Source organism: Pogona vitticeps, chromosome 14 (assembly GCF_051106095.1).
Source record: "Pogona vitticeps strain Pit_001003342236 chromosome 14, PviZW2.1, whole genome shotgun sequence".
Classification (NCBI taxonomy): Eukaryota; Metazoa; Chordata; class Lepidosauria; order Squamata; family Agamidae; genus Pogona; species Pogona vitticeps.
In genome coordinates this window covers 19,169,748-19,194,226 of record NC_135796.1, presented here as the reverse complement: position 1 = coordinate 19,194,226, position 24,479 = coordinate 19,169,748, and the positions used below count along the sequence as shown (strand labels likewise).

Here is a 24,479-nt window from a genome sequence, read left to right as displayed (position 1 = left end):
AAAGCAAAAGCAAAAAAGAAACAGCAGGACACATCTGGAGGAGAGCGATGCCTATTTTCTTTTGTCTCTGGGGGTCCTCCCTCTGCCCAGCAGAGAGGGGGGGCACCTCTTAATCGATTCAATGGGTCACCTATATACTGTAGGGGAAGCCCCGGCTGATCAACACTGGACTCATTCTCTGGTGATAGACTAACCCAGATAGAAAACAAAATCTACGATGACACAGTTCCCTGCGTTGGTGAACTTCTCGGCCTCGTAAGGTCACTGGGCAAATCTCTCCAAACTGAACTGTTGACAGTTCTTCCCCAGGGTTCCCCCCCAGGACACAGAAGGTTAATTGACCCATTCCCCCCAACTACGAAGTGCTTTTCAAAATGTTAGTTTTAAATCACGGAGCACAGGCTCCCCGACCGGCGAAGAGGAGGCAGCGGGGGCAAGAGGACTTGTTTCGACCAATTACCGAAATGACGAATTTTGGACAGGGAAGGTGAACGAATCGCTTAATTGGATTTCCGAGTCATGTCAAAACTGAGCCGAAGCAATCTAAGGAGCGGCGGGCCGATGTTTAGGACACATGAGTGGAAAGCAACTGGTGGATCCATCAGCTTCAAGTATCGCTAAGTAAAAATAATAACCGGCTGCTCAATTGTGCCAATTTGAGTAATGCATGTCAAAGGGGAAAGTCTGAATAAGGGTCTTCTCGGACCAGTTAGAAATGGAAAAGTGTACACGCAGAGAGAGGAGAAATGCCGAGCGCCAAAAGCTGAGCAGAAGGTCTTAACTTTCAAGAGAAAACTCTGTCTTAGAAATACCCCAAACAGAAAGGAGACAACTACAGGGAGGGTTAAGTTAGTTATTTAAACTAAAGAATCTTTGTCTAGTAAATACCGTAAATACAGGAAACCATCAGCAAAACCAGCATGCGTCTACCTGCCTGTTTTATAACGCCAACCGCAGACACAAAACCGCTAGATCTTGTGATGGAAGAAAAACTTCACAGTTGAGTAGGAAAACAGGGGATGCCTTCTGCTCTCCATCAAACCTGGGCAGGGGTAATAAAATAGGAATCAAAGATTTTATATATATATGGCTATATATATTGAAGACAGATAAAGAAGACAAAACAAGGACACCATAGCTCAGAAGTTCATTCCAGCTGCACAACAGCCTGGGTGTTTTTTTTTTTTTTCTTCATCGGATTTTGACTGCTGTGATTCTGGAGCAATCTTCTTCCAAAGCCCATCTCCAGGCCATTAAAAAGAAAAAAATTAAACAGCAGTTCAGGCAGAGTTTCAGATATATTTGGCAATTAGCCAAAGCTCGGAAACTTGAGTTTTTGGGAGGACAGCTCCTCAAATTCTAGGTGGGAGAGTCCACCCCCCCCAAAAAAAGATAAAAATTTCCAAAATCTGGGCATGGTTTAAGGCATTCCAGTAAGGTAAAGGCAGTAAAATAGCCATAATCTTATTGAGCGCATGCCCAAACTTGCAGGAATCTTAAATGGCTCCTTAGCTGCCACGCGATGCAAAAAGAAGCATTCGACATTCTGACAGATAGGGTTAACCATCACTGAATCCATCATTTGTTCTGACCCTGCTGAAACTCAGGCATTTATTTCACAAATTAAAAATATCCCAATTTAACGTCCTTTGAATAAAAAAGGATCAGAATAAAACTTTGTGGTGGCTGTTAACGGATCTCAGTAACCGTGTCGTGCCTGTGGAACTCCTTGCCACTTGGTAATGTGAGACGTCCCAGCGTTTGGTCTGTTTCCGTGAGTAAGCCATAGAAACCTCGGTCTTCCGGCGAGCGTTTGGTTATTCATCCCATGAGGCTCTTGTTTATATTTTGTCACTGGGGGAATTGTCACTCATCTGCAAGAAAGACAGGTTACTTACCTGTAACCATGGTTCTTTCAAGTGGACCTCTCAGGACTTTGAGAGTTTTAGGAAACTTTTTTTTAGCTGTTCAGTTATTGTAAAACAGGCAAGATCGAGAGAGGTGTATGAACCATGTAAAGTCCATGTAGTGCACAAAAGTGTATGCCAGCGCACTAAAATATTTTTACTGGTGGGCAGCATTTAAAGAACATGTAAAGATCTTAAAATGCCGGACGCTCCAAGGGATGCATGACATTGAAACCGTGAGGCACTAGGGCTGGCATTTGAATTTCCTCTTATCCAGGTTTGGAGGAAAGCCTTTTTGTCCGTTACATCCCGCATCTAATCACTGGTTGTGGCTTTTGTGAAATTCAGATTCGCCATCTGTATGGTCCCGGGTGAGCAGACTTTGGCTCAAAAGCCTTATCCCTGTGGGATTAATGGGCCATTGAACACTGAAATGATTTCAACTACAATTTGTTACACTGATCGAAGTATGATAACGCACAAATTGCAAGCATTTTCCACACACTGAAAGGCAACGAGGCCGGTCTTGTAAAAAGGCACAGCATTTTAGTTCCGTATTTTTAATCTAGGTCTCAATCTACAAGAGGGACACTATGACAAGAGAAATAAACCCGGGGTTTTGCAAGCGATCTGAAGACTGAGCATGGTGTGTGTGTGTGTGTTTTAAACTGACCGTTTAAATGCTGACGTTCAGGACTATTGTGAGAATATTGCGTTTTCTGCAGGCCACTCTGGTGCACAAATCTGCATTTCTTTAGCATCAGCCATTCCTTGCTCTATCCCGTGGATTCTCCGCCAGGTTTCTAAGCGGGCAGCCAAGAAATGTGAGCAACGCTGACCTCAGAGAGGTAAAATAAACATTTGCCCATGAGATCCGTTGGCATGCGTCCTCTCCTTTCGTGTCAATGGAAGAGGAAACTGGAAGCCCAAGGAAGTCAAACCTAGCTCTCTGCTTGGCATGCACCTTTCCTTGTGAGATTTACACACACACACACAGAGGCCAACACACACTTTTTGAGCTTAGCGGACCAGGGGTGCAAGGCAAAATATTAACTGTGCTCCAGCGGTGGACCAGAGGTCCGTTCCTGGCTTCTGGAAGAGAGAGAGAGAGATCGAGGAGATGCAGAGGGAGGGGGATCAGGACACAGGGTCTCGTGGTCTCTTGGGGGCTCCCAGAGGCATCTGGTAGGGCCCCAGGGAGAGACCGGGAGTGGGCCTGATCCACCAAGGCGCTTCTGAGGTTCTTGTGCAATGCATGTATATAACTCACAAGACTAGGCCGCTGTATCTGGCCCATATCGGCATCATCGATGACATAGCCGCTGGCGGGTCACAGAGGGCAACCGACACGGCCTCCTCTCCCTGTCTATCTCGTACACAAGCACAAACACACAAACCCCTTTGTTGCAATTCGACAGGCTCCTTGGCCCTACCAGGGTACCGATGAGGTGTGCAGGGACCCAGAGGGGAGAGCGGCCCTGCGGGGGGGGGGGCGTAAAGAGGCCAACAGAACACAAGAATCTCTTTTCTGGATGGCTCTGTCTCTGCTCAGCATCTCAGAATCATCCATCCACCCACCTCCTCTATAAAGGCTTTTGTGTGTGTGTGTGTGTGTGTGTAAAATAAACAGATTGGCAGTTGTGGGGGGGGGGCGAGGTTTGCTCTCCCACCCACCCTACATACATATACTGTACACACATAAACCTGTCCAGCCTACACAACACTCCCCTTGCTGCTGACAAATATACATACAATAGTTTCTCTCTCTCTCTCTGTACAAATATTTCTATCACCCCCACCTATTATGTATATGTGTGTTAATGCGTGTACGTATATATTTCTATCACACCATCTAGTAGGGAAACTATGTAGCTATGCAGAAATTATTATTGCTAGACAGATCCATACATGTGCATGCACGCAGGTGTAATAAACCCACCAGCAAGGTGTATATGTGTGTCCTTCCTAAAGGCTGGGGGGGGGGGGGAAGAGAGAGATCTAGGATCCGCGGGAGGGGAGGGGAAGGGCATCCCCCCACCCCCACCCCACAGGCACGGCCAGAAGCCCTTTGTGGGAGGGGGGGAATGGGGGGGGGACGACGACGACTCCCCTCTCTCTTCCTCCCGGGCGGGCTGGGGATGCTGGGCTCGAGGGTTGCATCCCCTCCCCTCCCCTCGGTGCGCGGGCCCTTTCCCGCCTGGCCAAGCCGGGAGCGGCCGGGGCGGGAGCAGCGGCGGGAGCGGGCGAGGGACGGAGGGGCGGGACCGGAGGCAGCCCCAGACCGGGGCTTGCTCGCTCGCTCGCTCGCTGCTTTTTGCGGCGGGGGGGGGGGAGAAGAGAGGAAAGCGAGCGCCCCGCAACCACCCGACAGCCCCCCCCGGCCTGTCCTCCTTTGCAAAACAGAGGGGACGGGGGGGGCGCCGAGCCCCCACCTCCGGGCAGAGAGGCTCGTGCAAAATCCGGGCGGGCGCCTCCCGCTCCCCTTCGGGCCGGGGAGCTCCCGTGCAGGCGTAATTTCGGGGGGGGGGGAGAGGAGGAGAGAACCCCCCCACTTCTCCTTTCAGCCCCTTCCCTCTCCCCCCCACCGGGGCCAACCCTTCCAAGGAAGGGGGGGAGAGAGAGAGAGAGAGAAGGCAGGGGCTCCCGGCACCGAGGTCCTGCTGCCTCCCGGCCCCTTTTTTGCAGGCTCCTCGCGGGCAGGGACCGCTTGGGGGCGCCTCCCTCCCTCCCGCCCCCTCAATACCCGGGTATTGTCTTCCTTTTGGGGGGGGGGTCGAGAAAGAGGCAGGCCCCGCAGGGCGAAGGTGCGAAGCCTGTCCTTCCAGAGGTGGCGTTTGCTTTAACGCCCCCTCCCCGAAACATCGGGCAGAAGAAGGGTGCACCTCGGGAGTAAAGAGGGGGCCCGAGCTGCTCCCGGACCGGTCCCGATCCGAAAAGGGAGCAGGTGGCGGGGACCGGTTTGCTCAGCATCCCCCCCCTTTTTTTGCACCGAATCCCAGTTCTGGACGGGACCCCCCCCCCCGCGCCCCCCTTCCTGGGTGTCTCTGTTTTTTGGGGAGGGGGTGGGCGAGAAAGAGGGAGGCACCTGCGCCGCCTGCCCTGCAACTGACCCCCTGCTCAAAGCAAAGCCCCCTCCCCTCCCTCTCTCTTTCTCTCTCTCTCCCCCCCCCCCCCGCCCAGCCTTCTCCCCCGCTGCTGCGCATGCTCCAGGGCTGGACAGCTCCGGAGAGGGAAATTTAAAAACGGTTCGCAGGAGAGACCGCCGGCAGGCAGGCAGGCAAGCAGGCAAGCCAGAAGGGAGGAAGGAAGGGCAGCGATTGCAGGATTGCAAGCCCCCCCACCCCACCCCCGGGGGCCCAAGGGGACCCAGCCAGCGGGCCGCCCTCCCTCGCCTTCTCTCCCAAGGCCAGGTTGCAGAGAGAGAGAGAGACCCTCCGGCCACCTTCCAGGTACTTCTTTCTCCCGCCTGCCAAGAGGCTTCCCACTCCATCCCTTCCTTCCTTCCTTCCTTCCTTCCTTGCACCAGCGCCCAGGCGGTCGGTGGGTGGGTGGATTGGCTGCCTTCTGGGCTTAGGAACCCCGCTGCTCTCCCCAGAGTTTGGAGAAGTTCGCCTGGCCACTACAAGGCCCAGCATCCCCTGCCCCGCAGGGCCAAACCGGCATCCTGGGACAGGTAGTCCGAACAGGGAGCTGTTTTGAGGGAAAGGGGGTCTCCACCATCCCCTGCAAACACGGAGGAGACGTGGCTGAGAATAGCGGGAGGGGGCTGTTCCTTATTGAGGACTAGCTTACTATATAAGGAGTGTTGCGAGCTTACCATTGAAATAGAGGCGGCCTTACTCTTTGCATTGCAAGTAATTCCGGATGGCCACCTCCCCTCCTGGACAGCAGACGGGCTTCGGATTAGTTTCCTCTCTGCCGTCCCTTGTCTCTGAAAAGTGGAGGTATTGTTTAAGACCAAGTTGTCTTATTAAAGGATATAACTTCTCTCTCTCGCTCGCTCTTTTTGGTTCCCCAAACTGGGTCTGGATTTCACCGGATTCTCTCCCGATTTTCAGAGCAAGGGTCTCAAAATCATTGCCTTGAGCCAACCTACGAACAGATCCCAGAGACACCCCCCCACCCCACCCCCCATTCTCCGGGAACTTTCTTATGGCTTCTTATATGTTTTGATGCAGGCACAGATTTTATTTTTATTTTCGCTTCCATTGCAAGCCTGTGCACCAGGCAGTGGGTGCTCAAATCAGAGTAAAGCTTCCTTTACTTCTAAAGCTTACTTCAAAGTCAAACTGCCTGAGATCAGGTGGCATAATTATTACGGGTGTGTGTGTGTATGGAAGCTTACACCACGGTATGCATTTTCCGTTACAAGGCTTGGATCCTTTCACACCAAGCATGGCCCTGGGTATCTTTGCACAAACGTAAATCATCTAGAATTTTATTTTCTAAGCCGCTTAAGAACCGGTATTATTTGCTGAAATGCTGGATAGCTACTTTTATCTTTTTATCCTTTTTTTCCTCCCCCCCCCCCCACGTAGGAAATGATAGAAAGTGATTTACCCTCCATCATGTCTGGGCTCATTAGAAGTTCAGGACAAAGCCATCATCCTGCTCCACAAGAATACAGGTGAGGGTTTTACTCTTTTGCTAAAGTTGTAATAAACCACTGGAAAGCCAATTTCCTCTCCTATTGGTAAACGTTGAGGCTGTTAATGAACATAAGAGTCTCTTTGCCTTGCCCCGTTTTTCCTTCGTGAGCCCCCCCCTCACTCCCCCTGATTTCTCAGTATTAGAATCTTTCCCTTTGAATAGACAAGGAAACTCGTAGATTTCTGGGGCTTTTTGTCAGCTGAAGCCAAGGAGGCTGCGGGCCATCCTGGATGCATTTCCAGAAGCAAAGATAATGGCCAAGGCCCTTGGTTAATAGGTTAAGGGTTCCAATCCTGACAAGATGGGACAGTCCTGAGATTAGGTCATCTCGACTGTGGTGGCCAGGAGTGCCTTTGGCGAGCTTTAACTGCTTTACCAGATGGGCGTCTTACGGGGAAAGGCAGATCTAGCCACAGTTCCCCATGCTTTTATCCTCACCTGATTAGACTATGGCAATATGGTCAATCTGGGGCTGCCCTTGAAGGGTGTTCAGAAACTGGAGCGGGTGGAAAATATGGCTGCCAGACCACTTTCCAATGCAGCCTGTACTGACAAAATGACTGGCTTCCAAAATTCATACGCTGCCTTCCTGCCAAAAAGGGTAACACACCAGCTTGGCACAAACTGTATTGATTGCAAGGCTTTTTCCCCCTGAGCCCAAATCAAGGGGGTGGTCCTAAATAACTAAGGGTCAGGATGTATGAAAGACTACCCCCCCCACCTTAATGAATAAGCATCTTGTCTGGAGACCCTTCTTTCTACTGGAACCCCAAGAGAAGATGAACTGATGGGAACACAAGGCAGAGCCCTTCTCTTGGGTGGGCACCCGATTCCTGAATCCTCTCCCTCCTCTGTAAGGTTTAAGCTCAAACTGTATTGAGTTTTAAGATAAAGCATTAACTATTTTTTCTAATTTCGGTTCTTCGCGGCCATTGAGTGACTTTAAACTGGTTGGTTTCCCCCTCTCTCTTTCTCTCTCTTTCTTAAAATACTGTGTTTTCCTCCTGTTCTAAATGATATCTTTGCAAGGTTGTTTTAAAATTTGTTTTTTAACATTTCAAAAGTCACATACCTTGAGGATCTTCCTGGGGCTGAAAAGCAAGTTGGAAAAGAAACTATATCAATGAAGGGATAAAAATGTGGCTAATTGCAATAGATAAGAGCCCTTCTCCGTTAACTTTCTCTCTCTGTGTATAAATATATATATTTAAAAAGCCGCCCATCTCATCTGGTGTGAACAAATTCCACGAGACAAAGACCTCCTTTTCCTTTTGTCTGTCCAGGATCTACAGCCGCAGAGCTTAACGGACTTGACTCCAAATTCTATTCTTAGGAACAATGTTCTCCCTGGGAATTGGGGGGCTGAAAATGTGAGACCGCTTGATTAGCAAGGATCATCTTCCTCCTGGCCCTGAGCTTCTCTGTTTCCTTTGGGCTTAGCTACCATCCACAGGGAGGGAGGGAATTTCCCGGTAACCATTTATTACGGACGTGCAAGGAGATGTACATCTCCTGTGCAAAGAGAGATCCAGAGGTGGTTCCCGAGCTTGGAAACGTTTGGCTTTTCTGGGCTAAAACTGACAAGAGTCCCGTACCAGCCGGGCAGCCCCTGTCCCATAAAAGTAACTTTCAACACTGCTAAATTCTCATCGACGGACCAGCGGGGCTGCTTCTTGGGTGCACAGAACGGAGACGCCTCCTTTCTCCGTCGGGTTCAAACCTTGGGGGGGTGTCACAACACGCAGGCTACAGCCTGTAGCAGGCGGGGGGGGGGAAGAACCCCACCACTCTTGCCGGTTCTTAAGGTCTCACTGTGCCGGGACGGGGTGGGGGGGGTAAGGAAGTTTTGTGGGAGCAGCAAACTTTTAAAAAAGAAAAATAAAATCATCCCCATTAAACACCAGCAGTGGCTGGGAAATGCGCTATGGCACCCGAGGGCTTCTGTGGTTGCCGAGCCGAGGGGAGACAGGAGGGCTTAGGATCGTGTGGGTCCAGAACCCTTCCTTGGCACCCTCTTCTCTCCCCCCCCATGGCTGCCACAGCCCCACAACAGAGGGCCGAGGTGGGTGCAGGTTCCCACGGCTGCAGGCAAGCGGCCGCCAGAAACAGAGGGAGGCCCTTTCTCCAGACAGAGAGACTTATTCTCCAGGAATCTAAAGACCCCCGAGATCGGCTTCCAGGGATTGTAGGATTTCTGTCTGAATTCCTGTTCTGAATTTATTGTTCTTCCTAAAAGTCCCAACAGTTTCTAAAACATGAATGCCCCCACGCCCCTTTCAAGAGGAGGTCCAGCAACCCCCTATACACAGCCTTAAAGTAATTTATGCAGATGCTCTTTTATAACCGTGTTGTTGTTGTTGTTTTTGTTAAATCCTTTGGATCAAGGAATTGGCACGCTTCGGGTTCTGTCTTACCTTTTTCGCAGGGCGTGCCAGGCAGTTTATTCATAGGGTAATCTTGGAAAAGAACTTATTTGTGAGGAGTGGGTGACCGTCAAACTCTGCTCCCACCCACCCGGACGGGAGGGCGTCTCCACCCTTCCTGGGGCAGGTATTCTTCCCCCCTCTCCCTCCCCCCCCAGACCCTTTCCATTCCCACTGCATAAACTGCTGTTGTTGGCACTTCAACAAGTGATTTGTGTGGAGCTGCGATGAGAAAAAGGGTCTGCAGAAGGTCTTAAGTCTTCCCCTTTAACGTGGGTGAGTTGCTCCGATATGGATCCCTGATATTGGCAAAGAACGGGGAGCCATGGGGGTGGCCCTGGCAGAACGCCTGGTTAAATATGAATGGGCTTGGAAAGAACGGCGTGGCGTTTCAGAGAGCAGGTGTGTGTGTGTGTGTGTGTGCGCGTGTGTGTCTCCTTCTTAATGTGCAGGAAAGGAATATCATCACTCTGTGTCATAGGTCCTTCTTGTGACTGAAATGGGACGTACTTGTAAATAACTACTTTGGGTATTACACCCTGATTTCTATGTAGAACTGTGGGTAGAGTTGAAAGTTGTCTCCATTCAGACGTAAATGTGTATTTTCCCCCTAAGTCTTCGGAGTGTGTGTTTATCTATCTATCTATCTATCTATCTATCTATCTATCTATCTATCTATCTATCTATCTATCTATCTATCTATCTATCTATCTAATCTATCTAATCTATCTAATCTATCTATCTATCTGGTTGAGATTTAAATCAGAATGACCTCATGGAAAAGCAGCAAAAACCTGTATTATTTTTTTTTAAAAAATATCTAGACTGTACCCCCAAAGCGTACGGTAGCATTTGTTCCCATCCATGAGAAAACACTTTGGATTATGTAAAAGAAAATCTCTCAGACTGACTGATTTTAAGAAGAGAATAGACCTGTCAGTTTCTATCAGGCCTGTTTACTCTCTTGCTGTCACCATGCCCCGAGACTGGATCCTACAGCCCCGGGTTCGCCATGGGGGGGCCTGCAGGCTCTACAGAATGGGAAGTGGCCCCCAATTAGCAAGTGGGGGGTGTGCTGGGCTAGGGCTGAGAATACCCCCTCTGTCTCTCCTGGGAAATGTTTCTATTGGGCACCGGGACTTGGAAGAGACCGGATTTCCAAGCTAGAAGGAAGGGGTGGGAGGGAAGGAACTTTAAAAAGCCGAAAGGGAGAAAGGCACAGATCTGAAAGGCAGGTCCAGGAGGTTTCGCCGCTGCAATCCCACCAGCCGGGCTGACAAAAACACAAAGATTTGGGGGCATCGTAAAAGGCTGACATGTTTTACGCATCTTGGTGATGCCGGCTCACTTGATGAAAGATTCAGATGCTCAAAGCATCAAACGTTTAATCTCAGGGTAACCCAGCACTTCCTTGCTCTGAAGGCTGTGCAAACTTTTAATTTCACCAGGAAACGGATTTTTCATCCTGCCCCTCTCGCCCCAGATCTCTGCCGCATCCAGAGGCTGGCTGTCGCCTGCGGTGCTGCTGAGGCTGCACAGAACCGATAGACAACCTGGAATGCCCTGCGCTTGGGCTTTGCGCCTGCCAGGAAGAGCCGGCAGGAGATATTCTGTAGACATATCTGAAAGGACTTGGAGTTCAGTCTCAGTCCCAGATCTCCCTTGGCCGGGCGGGGAAGTTAGAAGGCCAGGGCGGACCCAGACGAAAGACCTGAGCGGATGATGCCCCCAGGCGCACGCTCGTGCACAGAACCGGCTTCGAATTAGTCCTCCTTAAGGGCCGGCCTGTAAAGTGAGGACACGGAGAGGTCTTGAAAGAAAAAGCGGTCCGGAGAAGGATTTTGTAATGCGGCAACTGCTGGAGAGGTCTGTGGCTGCCGAGCCAGAAGGTGGGAGTTCGGTTCCCCTTCTTGGCAGGGGCTGGACTCTGTGATGCAGAGGGACCCCCCTTCCAGCTCTGCTGCTCTAGAATGACGATTAAAGTTCCCCGGAACAGACAGGGTTAGCCTACCAGAAGAGAACGGGTGACTTGTTTCCTCTCTGCGGCAAGGAAGCCCACTCGAGGCCTTGCAGCACCCGAGAAACTAAAACTGTTTTATTTGGTGCCATGTTTTATGGCCCAGAGGGTACCAACAGAGCATAAGCAGCCCCCGAGGGGACAAAAACCAGGGTTTTTAGCCGAGCACCCTCTCCCTGAAGGTGCTGCTAAACGTTGGGGCAGAGGGACCGGGCCCCGTGTCTGACACTCGGTCCCCACCGACAGGCCAACCGACCGAGGGGCGGGCGTGAGCAGGGGAGTTTTGACCCTTCCCGCCCACCTGACCCCATTCATTTGTCCTGGGGTTGGGGTTTGGGGGGGGCAGGGGCGGCGGAGTGGCTTGCCAGAGCGCCAGATGGCATGGATGGTGTGTGTCTCGTGTCATTCAGCCAGATTAATGGGAAGTTTGGGGAAATAAAAGGCGGAGAGAAAAGAAGAGGGAAGAAATTACAATTAAGCAGGAATCCCCAGAACAAAGGGCGGCCACGTGCCACTGGCCAACAGTCGCTCCCCGAACACAATGGCTTATCGGCTGACAATGCGCGCGGGCCAACTGCTGCCAACGGCCCCGGGCGCTCCTCCCTGGGTTTTCAACCACCGCCCAAGGCTCCAGGTTGACTTACGGTCCCGCCAATGGCCGAGCCGGGAAGGGGCTCTGCTGACGTCCCTTCCTCCCAGGCCGGGCACTCCAGTGGCCCTTCCGAAGGCTCAGAGAGACAAGGGGAGAGTGGCCGTCCCCGTGGCAGGGCTCAGGGTGGCACCCTCCGCAGAGTGAAGCCACTCGTGAATCCAAGAGCTGCCGGGCTAGGCGAGAGGTCCCCGAGGCTTTACCTCCCTAACCGTTTGTTAGAATGCAGATGCTTCTTATTTATTTCTCGTTAAAAAAGGGCCCAAGGCAGGTTACATCGTTAAAATACAGCAAAGCCTACCATGGTGGGTACACAAGTACAAAAAAACCCCCAATCCAATCCATTTGAAAACACAAGCAACACAAAACACATTCAAGTAGAAGTACTAAAAAGGATCAAACAAGGATCATATTAAAAAACATGCAACACCTAAAATGCATTGAAAGAGGTAATGCAGAACTACCCATCTGTAAAAGGCCGCCAGTCACAGAGGGGAAGCTTACCTGAAGGGGAAGGTCTTATTTGCCTGCTTGTGGAAGGACAGCAAAGATGGGGCCCGGCTGGCCTCCAGTGGGAGGGAGTTCCAGAGTCTCTGGGAGCAGCAGCAGCAGCAGAGAAAGGCCCTCTCCCGTGTCCCCAACAAGCGCACCTGTGAGGGTGTGCAGTCCGGTTGAAAACCTAAAACAGAACAAAACTTTTCCTTTGAACACTTTTTAAACATGTAAATTATAAATGTTTAAAAGCTCTGTTGGTCGTCCAGGTTTCGTAAATGCTTTCCCCCCCGTGTTATGGAAAGGTTTTCTGTCTTTCAACTCTAGTAATGGACTTAACTTGAATTTGTTTACTTGGGAATAAATTGACACCAAGTTTTTTTACAAAGTGGAACTGGTTCCACTTGCCTAGCCAGAGCAGCAGCTTGCACTAGAACTCAAAACCAGAGTGTGGCAAAAGTTACTTTTTTAAAAACGTCCCTTTGCAAAATTCCTCTTGCCCAGTTTGCACCCTCTCTTACTCCAGCTGAACGTACTCCAGCTGGTTTGGGGATGCAGGGAACAGATGTCCAAAAACTTTAAAAGACTGTTGCAAACGAGCGTGATCTGAGAAGTCTGCTTTTTAAAAGGAGCATCTTCTTTTCTCTCCAGGCTCCTAGCTACTGACCCTTCGCAGTTGAACGAAGAGGACCTCCCCGGGGACTTACAGTCCCTGTCGTGGCTGACATCCGTGGATGTCCCTCGCTTGCAGCAGATGGCCAGCGAAAGGATGGATTTCGGCCTTAGCGCCCAGACTTCTCTGCTGCAACAGAGCGGTAGGTATGATTCATCAGGATGGGAGGAAAGATCATGTCTGATATGGGTTTTCCAGTTGGCCACCAGGGGGCAAGGTGAGCACACAGGCTCCCCTGGCGAGCATGATTGCTCAGCCCTCCAAGTCTGTTGTAATCACATCTCCTGAAAACTCTAGGTCAGCCGTTCCCCACCTGGGGTCTGGGAGTTGTAGTCCAAGAAAACCTGGGGACTCCAGGAGGGGAACCCCTGACCTAGAGTTTTCCAGAGATGTGATTACAGCAGACTTGCGGGGCTGAGCAATCATGCTCGCCAAGGGAGCCTGTGTGCTCACCTTGCCCCCTGGTGGCCAATCGGAAAACAAAGCCACTTTAGGTGCAAACGACAGCAGAGATGAAAAGGTCCTGCCGTGACAAATCAGGTGTTTTTCCCCCCCCCGCCATTATGAAAGCGATCATGCAAGTTTGGCCCCTTAGGCACGTCCACCTGTCATGCAACAGGGTCCTTTCAGGAGAAAGGCAGGATATAAATATTTTAGATAAAGAATCAATAACTAAACACTGTCTTCTATGCCTCTGTGTGTCCTTGTGTGTGTGTCCGCCAGGTTCCAGTGCAGGGACTCTGCAGGCCCCGGGGGCTCCTGGGACTATGATTCAAATCCAAGCCAGCCTGCCTCAAAGCCTCCTAGGATTCAACACCATTTCCTCCCACGGCGCAAATGTAAGGATGTGCTTCCCTCCCCCTTCTTTTCCAAAAGGGGAAAAAACAACAGCGGTCGTGTGCAACTGATGCTTCTTTTTCCCTCTCCCTTGGGCTCCAGATCGGCCAGTACTTGGGTGGGGGGCAGCCGTCGCCCGGCCTCCAACCATCGCCGACCCCTCTCTTCCCTCCTCCACCTCGCCATGCGCAGCAAGTCTTTGCCATTGCCCACAACACGCAACAACAGGTATAACCCTCTGCTTCATCCTTTGGCGACTGCCAACCTGACAAGGACAGGGGTCTTAATATAGGCACTGTGCCTTTTAAAAAGCTCTTCCTAAATCTCTAATTACTCTCTTAACGGATACGTTTTTTAACTTAATTGTGCTTAGCACGTATAGTTTTAGAAGCAGTAGCCTTGATTTTGCCTGATAATTATGCTTTCAATGAATGTCTGGAACAAACGAATTCTAGAGGAAAATTGAGACTACACTCTCCCTAGCTTCCTGTATTTTAATCTTTACTTAATTAAATTACATTGTAAGCTACCATGGGTCCCGGTGATTAGAAAGACTGGATACCAACCAACCCATCAAGACATTCTGATATTCTTTGCCAAAATAAGAAAGCTTTGAAGAGCTGTAGAACGCATGTTTTCTAACGTTAAATAAAACTTGCAGCTGGAGACCAGCCTGAGTTGGACCCGGAGGTTTTATTCATTCATTCCTCCGCTCACTGGGAGGCAAACGTGGGCCTCGTTTCCAAGTCTGATGATGCTTGGGTGAAATCGCGTGCCTGTAGGGAGAACCGCCCAGCGGCACCCATTCTGCCTTCCCCTTGGCACGTGACATGAACCTTGTGTTTGCTCCGCAGTGCTCCCCAGCATCCATCTACGGGGCCTCTTATGGGTCCCAGGCTCCCTACTCACAGCAACCCCGCCTCGCTCCCCACGGCGCTCAGGACCTCCATGTCAAACACTACCCCAAGCCAATCTACTCCTACAGGTGAGCCGAAACACGGGGATTTGGGGTCAGAGGTTACAGTTTTTGTGGTTTTAAAAGGAAGGCGACTCCTGAACGTCACAGAGATGCGTTTTCCCTCTTATCAAGGGAGGCAGCCATTATATCCGCAGCTCCCTGTTGCAACTGGAGCGGAACGGTTTCGTCAGCCTTTATTTTCCCATCCGTAAAATGGCCCCGTTAATGAGATACAGGATTGTAGAACGCTTTGGCACAGCAAAAATGAAGAACCCTCTTTTTAAAACCGGGACGTGTGCGCCTGGAGCCGTTGGCTGTAAATGGGGGGGAGGCGTTTATGACTAGAATTAGTTCCAGGGTTAGCACTTATTCTCAATCAGCCTTGCCAAGGAGGAATCTTTGGCATCCAAATAATTTTGCTTTTTTAAAAAAATGACACTCACCTTTATTTCTCACAGCTGCCTGATTGCCATGGCGTTGAAGAACAGCAAAACGGGCAGCCTCCCCGTCAGTGAGATCTACAACTTCATGAAGGAGCACTTTCCTTACTTCAAGGTGAGGAAATCTTGGCCACAAGCATCCCGTCGGGAGCCCTTTGGCGAGCCTCTCCTCTCCCGAGGCATACGAAGCCACGCCACGCACCTAACAACATGTTACCGTTTGTATTTTGGAGAAAACACCATCGTAAATCATAATAAACAGCAGCCACAAACACTTTTTGATTTACCCTCGTCCACTTGAGTGTAAAAGGGTTTGATTTTTTTTTTTTTGAGGATCAGATCCTAGAATCATGGAGTTGGACGGGGTCTCCTCGAAAGAGATCCCCCCCCTGCTCAGGGCAGGAATCCAGATCCAAGCAGATCGGACAGAGGGTGGTCCTGTTTTTCTCTTGAACACCTCCAGCAATGGAGTGCAAGACAACTCCCGTGGTCACAGGCTCCCTTGTCGTACTGCTCTAACAGTTAGGAAGTTTTTCCTGCTTTTCAGTTGAAATCTAGCCTCCATATACCGTATTTTTCGCACCATAAGACGCACTTTCCCCCCACAAAACAGGGGGGTGGAAAGTCTGTGCATCTTATGGAGCAAAGAAAACAGATTATATTTTCCTGTTTTCTTCTCCTAAAAAATTGGTGCGTCTTATGGAGCGAAAAATACGGGTAGTTTGGTTTCCAGTCATCTGTTGTAAGCCTTGTTTTTCTTGTGAATCACGGGATGGTGTTTTGCTATTTTGCCTCGTAATTCTCCGTAGACCTTAATAGGTGGTGCGCATGCACCCACACTGAACTCAAAAGTCTTGAAGTCTTCCCTCTCTCTCTCTCTCGCCCCGAACGTCTCTGCCATGTCCTCCTTCTGCCCCCTTCCGCCCACAGACCGCCCCAGATGGCTGGAAGAATTCGGTCCGCCACAACCTGTCCCTGAACAAATGCTTCGAGAAGGTGGAGAACAAGATGAGCGGCACCTCCCGCAAGGGCTGCCTCTGGGCGCTGAACCCCGCCAAAGTGGACAAGATGGAGGAAGAGATGCAGAAATGGAAGAGGAAAGACCTTCCTGCCATCCACCGCAGCATGGCCCATCCAGGTGAGCCGGGGTCCTCCTGGGACATCTCTCCCTGCAGAGAAGCGGCTGGATTCGGTTACAGCATCCAATCATGTGCCGAGGAGGTGAACTCAGAAACCCCCATCGCCTTCTCCACTGTGGTCTCTGTTCTCATAATAACTGCATAGTTTCCCCAAGATTATGCTCCACCCCATTTTATTGGGCTAGTTCCTTCCATTTCCCCTCCAAAAAGCTCCAGGCGATGTCCAAGATTTCACTCCATTTTAATTCATCTATTCGTTTAAGAGTTCTTCGCTCCTTCTCGAAGCAGAGCCTCTTTACCCCCACCCCTGCAAGGTGGGCCAGTGAGAGCGAACCTGCCTGGCCGGTCTTCGCCTCCAAATCGGCTCCCACAGCCAAGGGAGAGATTTGAACGAGGAATAAAGCTCGGCTTGGCCTCTCCTTTTGCAGTCCGTGGGGGGAATTGGGTTCGGTCTTGGCAAACGGCCCTATTTCCCTTACAGAGGAACTGGACAAGCTCATCACCGACCGACCAGAGAACTGCAGGAGGCTGAGCAAGCCGGCAGAGGCCGACGGATGCGCGCTGAACCACACGGCCACCGCTCAGGGTCGCCTTCCACCCCTACAGCCCCCGGCCGTCCTGACGCTCTCCCTCCCGCTGCACCGCCAGCTCCAGGCGCAGGCCGGCATGGCCCCTGATTCGCCGGCTCCCGCCCAGACCCCCCCTCTCCACCCCTTGCAAGGGGTGAACCACAGCCCCCTCCCTCAGCACCCCATGAACCGGGGCCCAGATTTCTTCGGAGCGATGATGACGGACATGAGCACGGAGGTCGACGCCCTTGACCCCAGCATCATGGACTTTGCTCTGCAAGGTAAAAAATAAAACAGGAGGAAGGCAGCCAAGCCAGACCTTGGAAAGGTGGAGTAGGGGCAGGATTCCTGATGGGGAATCTAGAAGCACGTCTAGAATTGGGGACCGGGAGGGGGAGGGGAGAATAGTCCAGTCCATGAAAGTATGACTTTCCAAGTTTACATGAGGTTTTCCTCTGGGGGATCCTTCAGGTCTACAATTTATATTGTTTGTGGTTTCCTTAATCCAGGCATGCTGTCAATCCCAGCATCTCAAGGGTGAGTCTAGCAAACGATGCATCTGGAGATTAGCACAGCAAAATGATTATAAATGCTGCGTCATCCCTTGGTTTTTACCTGCACAGATAAAATAAACAGACAGGGCCGGGTTCGAAGCTTCGGGTATCAACATGGTTTTGGAATAGCTTCCTGTAGGACAGAGGCGAAAGTTATGGCTTTTAGGGCCACGCCCCCACCGTGAGAGAAAAGTACCTATTGAGATCACATTTTCTCTCCAGGCAAACTCCTCCTTCAAACGTACGTGTTTAATCTGAGACGACCGGTTATAAAAGCAAAAGCAAACTAATGCTCAAAAAAGGTAGATTTATCCCGCTGTGTTCCTTCTGACACAGACAAATCTTTTACCTCTCGAGGGGCCTCTGTTTCTGTTGATGTGTTAACTGTACCGTCTCGTACGGCCCCTTTGAGCAACCTGTGGAGCTCTTCCGAAGCCTTGGGACTCCGTCCCCCATGGTGCTTCACCCTTCCTAGGCTAAACCCAGGCAGGTGGGAGTTGGGGGCCCACACCTTCCTTCCTCCACCTTGATGCAGAGTCGCCTTCGCTGAGCACAGGATGAGTTGGCCTTTCCCGCAGGCCCTTTATTTTAAGATACGGAGGCCGTTTTGCTGAGAGTCCTCAAGGCTGTTCTCCTTGTGTTCTCCTAAAGGTAACATTTGGGAAGAGATGAAAGACGAGAGCTTCAGCCTCGAAACCTTGGGCGCCTTCAGCAGCTCCCCGCTGGCCCTGTCTGACTGCGACCTCACTCCGTCCGGCCTCACCCCCGTCTCCAGCGGTGGCGACCACGGGTTTCCGGACGTCCAAGTGACCGGCCTCTATACGACCTATGCCTCCCTGGACGCTGTTTCCTCCGCGCAGTACAGGAGCTCACAAGGCAACAAGCCCATCGCCCTCTTGTGAAGGGCGCCTCCGGGCGGCTTCCCGGGACTTCAGCCTCGTCCTCTGCTGCGGCCCGCCCAACGACAGGGGCGGCTGCTACTCTTTCGTTGCCATGGAGCACCGAGAACGACCACAGTCTCTCATCTGGACATCCCTGTCTTCCAGCTCCTTCACCATCAAGCTGGAAAGTTGGGTAAGAGGCTATTTTGCTCTTCAGGGCGCTCAGCGAGAAAGCCCCTGTAAGTGACCTACCCAACAGTGAACTATTTTATGGTGGGGGGGGCACAATTTCTAATTCACCCGACACAAGAGGAAAACTTTGGCACATACCTGACTTCACTACCAAGCGTCCCCAAACGGGCTCCCTCCTCCGAGCCTTCGTCAGCGGTCCCCGTCTGTTCCTCCCTGGTCCTCCCGGCCACTGACTTGCTACTGGAGGATCTCGAGCTTGTTTGCCCGGCTGCTTCCCATATGCAAGGCACTGTCCCTCAGGCAGTGCGTTCGAGGCATTGTTGACTCGTGGGAGGGGGTGGGATACCCCCGGCAGCCTGTGTGCCCCCTGAACTCTGGGAGAACACGAGAACCCCCGAACGGGAAGAGGATCAGGGCCGTTCGGCACAGGACGTTCTTCTCTTTCACAGTTTCTACTCTAAATAGAATTAAGGGAAAGAGACAGGGAGGGTGGGCAACACAGAAGAGTCAAAAGGGACGGAAGAGTCACCAATCAACACCCGGCCAGGTCAAACCCAGAGCCTCCGGCTTCCCCACCCTTGACTACAGCTTCTTGGCTCTTTTTTAAGACGGTAGGCGTTATGGTTATCATCCACGCCAGCCAGAACCATGGCTGGCACAGCCGTGGGATGGAGGGGGTGGTGTCTCTGCGCGTCAGGCGCAGGAACCTGATACCCCTCGACACACACACACACACACAACAGAGATCTGGGCGCTCTGGCAAGATGGAAGAAAATCTGGATGGTCCCGGTGAGACCAAGTTGAGGAGCAGATTTTTGCTTTTGTGGATTACCGCCCGCACCTCCTCATAGGGGTGGTGCGCTGTACAATCAGAGGGCCGGTACATCCTGCACCCGAGACGCTCCTGTTGTTCTTCCTGCTGGGCCAGAACAGCCCCACGGAAAGGGACCTCCTGCGTGTGTGTGTGGGGGGGTGTTTCTGCCTAACCCACTCCCTCTCAGCTAGGCATCACGTCTCCGTCCTTTCCAATTGTTCCAGCCGGCTTCATCCCACCACTTCGTTTACGGCCAGTCTCTCGCTTTCCTTTCCCTCCTGCTCTCACCTGCAGTGATAGTTTTTTCAGGTGAGCGCCTCTGTGGCTCACCCGCTTTCCCCTTTCCTGGCGTCCTCCACCCTCTGCCCAGCCTTCCCCTCCAGCTCTTTCGCCTCAGATGCCTCCTCACCCTGCTGCACCCTTCTCTCTTCTCTTGCTGAGCGGGGGCTCTCCCATCCCTGGGCCCTTCTTCTGGGGCCTTGCAGGAGGTTTTCCTCCCAGGGAAATGGACCGGTTCCGGTCACTCACATACGTTGGAGGGCCAAGGATGACTCCCCCAGGCGAGGGACGAACACGGCAGGCTGTTGAAAGACCTTAGGCCCTGGGCCACAGGCCGCAAGGCTGATCGGAAGGATCTTTTCTTAATCAGAGACGAAGGAGGCCTGTATTCCATTGACGGATAATGTACAAAATGAAGAACTTTACACTGAGATACGTTAGGATTGTAAGGCTTAGTTTAAACTTTTTTAATCAAGGGGAAACCCAATTTAAGATCGATCCTCTAGGCTCGCGTAGAATGTTTTAACTCCTTGTGCTAGGCAGTATTAGTTTGTAAATCTTATTTATAATTTATTTTCCACGAGGGCGAAAAAAGGTATTGTACATTTTTAGCACTGACGTTTGTAAGACACTGCAGTATCTTTTTAAAACTTAATTTAAGGATTCGAAACCACTACAAAATGCTCAGCATCACTATTACACTGGGGGGGAGGGAACCTTTCTTAACACCTGAACTTTTTCTTTTTAAAAAAGCACTTTGGATACTTAAGAGATAACATGACCCGTGAGAGACCAAATATGTTTGTAACTGGTAAGTTTTGTGTTGTTGTTTTTTTAAAAACAACTGACACAAAGGGTCTCTTTTTGCCCTTCAATCTCATCCAAGTTCACTTGGAAATACACAACAGTGTCAAGGACTCTCCCAAGTCAGAGCGCCTAGGAAGATAACCTTAGTTGACACTAACCTTAATAACAACAACAACAAAATCATCATCACCAGGAGGAGTAACTGCAAAGTAAATTTAAGGTTTTAAAATGTACTATTTAGTATTAAGGATATTGGTGCCGCTGTAACCTTGAGATAATATTTATTTTTGTAATAATGTTTTACCAAGATATTTTTACTGGATATTTTTTACATAGATCTATTTTCCCCCCTCATTTGAGATATATATATTTTTCACACAATGGTACCAACGGGGGAAGAAACCATTTGTTCTGCCTTATGACTGCTGATGGGTGGGGTCGCCTCTGGTGCTTACACACTTGGTTATCATTCAGAGGCTATGATATTGTGGTGGATGCTTCAGGGTAACAGCTTCACACAGAGCGTTTCCCAAGTGGATTGGGCCCCTTCCCCCTTTTGGCTCTTTTTGGGCATCTCTTGTTTCAGACACTGCGGTTCTGCCGTTATGAGCAAGAATCACAGTTCAGGAAGGTTAGCCATCCCTACAACCACTAAGCTCAATTTGAGATGAATCTAAATTGATGGGTGATCGTTTACACCATTCCAAAATCCAGAGCTTACTCCAAGAAAAATCTGCACTAGGTTGCAGACAGAATCATCTCCTTTTTTTGGAAGGGGTTGTTCACCCAGGAGTGTCATTTTTTCTACCTTGATTTAAAATGGCAGTATTTGGGGGTGAAACATTTTAGGGACGAGACCTGGATTGTCTGTATCAGAAACCTGTTTCACAGGAATGTCCCAGAAATGTCTTTGTCTGTTAAAATAATCAGCATCACCAACAAATAAAACACCCTTGCAGCCCAAGACAAAACTCACCACCGTGTCGTGTCGGCTCTAAAACTTGAATAATGACTGTGATTTATTTATTTTTTTAAAAAAGTGTTCGTTTAGTGGAACTGACACAGAGTCCGCTCTGATCCTCCGAGGTAACTTACCCTCCACGAATTTGGATTTTGGTGGGAAAGGAGCATCGTGAAGATGGATGAAGGCAAGCAAAGACAAGCCAAGTGGGGAAGAAAACAGCACCTAAACAGCCTTTCCTGTCTTGTGGTGATGCTGAGGAGGGGGTCTGAGAACTGTTTAACTGAGGAAGCCATGAAGCAGCAGCAGCTTTATCACAAGGAATAAATACCACTGCCCAGAAGATTTAAAAGGTTTCTTTCCCTCGTGGGTCTCCTGACCTGCAAGAGCTGCTAAGAAAACAAGACAGGGGTCCTTGTTAACAAACACAGCTGGTTTATTTAGAATCGTGGTACTTGCTCGTGGAAGATGGTTTCTCCTCACTCTGACCACGTGCAAGCTGTTAACAGGAGGTGTGTGCAGATTCTGTGGTTCTGGGTGGCACTTCTGGGAAGTGTTGTCGAATCAACACAAATCTGCACACTTCTAGTGACCTGCTTCCTAGGAGAAAGAGTGCTGTTTTTTGTGCCTGGCTCCCTTCTCCTTGAAAGGAGGCCATGATAAACCTCTTTTCTTTTCGCGGGGGGGGGGGGGGGGGACACACAGCTATCTCACTGAACCATTAACTCAACACATCGCCCGACCTAACGGTACCTCTTAACGAGGGATAATCTGGTTGGGACACTGAAGATTAGTGTGCGTTGTCAGGAAATGTAAAACCGCACAACACAGGCGGGTAACAGCGAGAATGTTCTTCCATCTTCACCTCCTTTGTCGTGCATTGCCTTTGTGGCCTTCTGTTAGAATGAGAGGGACTAGCTATGCTGCAGTGTTGAAGTTACGAAGCCTGAGATACAGTCCATCTCCTACTGTAAAAAAACAAAAAATAGGATTTGAAATAATGCAGCGTCACTCATTCCAGTGACCATGTGGCACAGGGGTAAACTACGGAGACGCTTAAGGCACGGTTGAATCAGGGGTTACCACGGAAGGCACAGAAGACTCATTTGATTTTAAGACATGTAAAGGAGGATGCTTCCCAACCAAGCTGGTGTGTGTGTGTGTGTGGCAGTGGCAAGCAACATTTTCCCGCAGTACAGCTTGGCGTCTGCCGAACGGCGTGAGTGACGGACTGCCCAAATCCAGTCAGGCCCTGTTAGCCGCCGTTAACTGACCACGGGTTCTCCCAAGCCTCTCTGTCAAGTCTTTCTAAAAGCAGAAAAACATTTCTTGTTGAAGGTAGAGACGGCCTGAAAATCAAGACGGTCCTTTTAGCAACAACATCAGAACAACCCCCCCCCCAAAAAAAACACAACTTGTCTCGGACACACCGAGTCTTGCCCTGCTGCACAAAGAGAGAGGCTGGCCGTGGACACCCTCGGTGGCTCAGCAGGGGGTGGAGCGTTGCTCTCCGGGCAGCTGTGGGTTCCTCTGCTCACGCATGGCACAGAAGTCTGTCCTAAAAAGGAGCTGGTTCCCTGGTGTTTTGCACCCCTGTGGTCCAGAATCGCCCCTTGGGAACATTCCGTGGCACCGCCTGGGCGCCAACCTCCCCCAGTTGGACAGGCAAGGATGGAGCCGGCTGCCCTCCCCCCCCCCCCGACGTGTTCCCCTTGGTGCCTCTTCCTCCCTCCTCCGTGGGTTGGTGGGCTTTCCCGCCGTGGCTTCGTCAAGAGGAGGCGGGATGGTCCATCGTGGCGAGGAGGTGGGCCACCTGGGCTCTCTGGGCCTCCGTGAGGTGTTGGGTCATGTGAATGATGCAGTCCATCGCAACTTCTGGGTTGGCTTCAACCAAGCTGCAGGAGGCAGAAATGGGGAGGAAAAGGGGGAAGGGAGGTGGAGAACACCCCGGGGGGGGGGGGCGGTTGGGGGTTTCATTTCAGGAACTGCTTTCTGGATCAAGAAGCCAGAGCCACTTCTTCCAATGTGCCGTTCTTTCAGAGAACAGCGATGTAACTTATAAGCTTCTACCATAAACCCTAAGGCTTGGGGACTGTGTGTTTTAAACAATTATAGTAAAAGGAGCATTCAAGCTTCTTTTTTTTCCATTACACAAGAAAAAGCTCCATTATTTCCAGTCGCTTCACATTTGCCCTTTAAATCTAGGAACAGCACCCCTCAGCATGGTGGTGGGCTTTTAAAAGCATTCCTTAAAACTCCCCCAGCCCTTTCCCACACTACGTAAGTAAATACCGTTCGCCCACAATAAGAAATGCTGCCAACTGGTTTACTCCAGAGGTGAGCGGGACCTCTACCTCGGGAGGTCTGTTCATTCTAAACAGAAACGGCAGTATAAATTCCATTTCTGCTTCTGGATATTCCTGCAAGATTCCTGTCTAACTTGCCAGAAGAGACAAATGATTCCTGCCTGTAACAAGTGGAGGAAGGAACCTTTTGGAGAACCTCTGACCTCCCAATGCAGAAAAAAAACCCCAAAATATTCCTGGACGGGGAGCCAAAAGAAGCCACCTAGCCTCGGTCCCCCCCCCCCCCCGAGGACAGAACCCCATGCCTGCCGACAGAGGGAAAGCTCCGGTACTCACGTCCGGATGTGTTTGAGGGCGTAATCCCGCTTCAGGTACTTGATGTTCTCCCGGACGGCAGACTTCCCTCCATCCTCCCCTCGCAGCTGCTTCTCGAGCCATTCCACCACAACCTGGTTATTATCCCAGAGGTAACCCTTAACGAGGAGGAAGACAAGAACCCTACTTTCAGGCTCGTTTAGAAGGGAGGCGGGAGCGGTTGGAGAGGGGCTTTCTCTCCAAAAGAGAGGGAGTCTCTGTCATCAAGGGCTAACCAGGCCCAATCCTGCCTGGCTTCTCAAGCCAGACCAGAGCGAGGCCCTTGGGGACGGCCGGGTGAGGCTCAGGGCAGGGAGGGAGGAAGGAGCGACCCCCCAGCGCCTGTCCTTAGAAGAGAACTCGACCCGGCCCAAGCTTCCCAACCGAGCCCAGAGCCAAGACCTTGACGGCGCCTTCCGTCTCCAGGAACCAGCGCCGCAGCATGGACTGGATGTGGCTGTTGCTCAGCTCGCTGTTGGCCTGGAGGATCTCCACCTTCACCTCCTCCTCCAGCAGGAGGCGCCGCAGCCGCCAGTAAAAGAAGGCCCGGGCGTTCTTCCACTGAAGGATGTCCTGA

The 24,479-nt window shown here is 51.0% G+C and overlaps 2 protein-coding genes across 13 annotated transcripts in view; one reads left to right on the top strand and one right to left on the bottom strand.

The window, feature by feature from the left end:
- The first annotated feature begins 5,819 nt into the window (after window positions 1–5,819).
- Window positions 5,820–22,639, top strand: FOXN4 (forkhead box N4). 2 transcript variants are annotated; one of them, XM_020801902.3, is made up of 9 exons: window positions 5,820–6,534; window positions 12,790–12,953; window positions 13,535–13,650; window positions 13,751–13,876; window positions 14,503–14,633; window positions 15,065–15,161; window positions 15,977–16,184; window positions 16,667–17,035; window positions 17,960–22,639. In XM_020801902.3, exons 1-9 carry the CDS (start codon window positions 6,449–6,451, stop codon window positions 18,208–18,210), a joined length of 1,548 nt encoding a protein of 515 aa, XP_020657561.3. In that variant the 5' UTR covers window positions 5,820–6,448; the 3' UTR covers window positions 18,211–22,639. The 2 variants fall into 2 exon arrangements, with proteins under 2 accessions (XP_020657561.3, XP_078237955.1); XM_078381829.1 differs by lacking the exon at window positions 5,820–6,534 and having other exon boundaries at window positions 12,843–12,953.
- Window positions 21,270–24,479, bottom strand: part of ACACB (acetyl-CoA carboxylase beta) — a 42,680-nt gene continuing 39,470 nt past the window's right edge. For 9 of the 11 annotated variants that reach the window (XM_078381825.1, XM_072983187.2, XM_072983185.2 and 6 more), the window contains 3 exons: window positions 24,305–24,475; window positions 23,885–24,021; window positions 21,658–23,137 (listed from right to left, as the gene is read on the bottom strand). In XM_078381825.1, coding sequence (XP_078237951.1) covers window positions 23,011–23,137; window positions 23,885–24,021; window positions 24,305–24,475 — 435 coding nt within the window. In that variant the 3' untranslated portion in view covers window positions 21,658–23,010. Of the gene's footprint in view, window positions 21,635–21,657; window positions 23,138–23,884; window positions 24,022–24,304; window positions 24,476–24,479 lie in introns of those variants that run through there. The other 2 variants (XR_012081867.2, XR_012081868.2) reach the window with 2 other exon arrangements.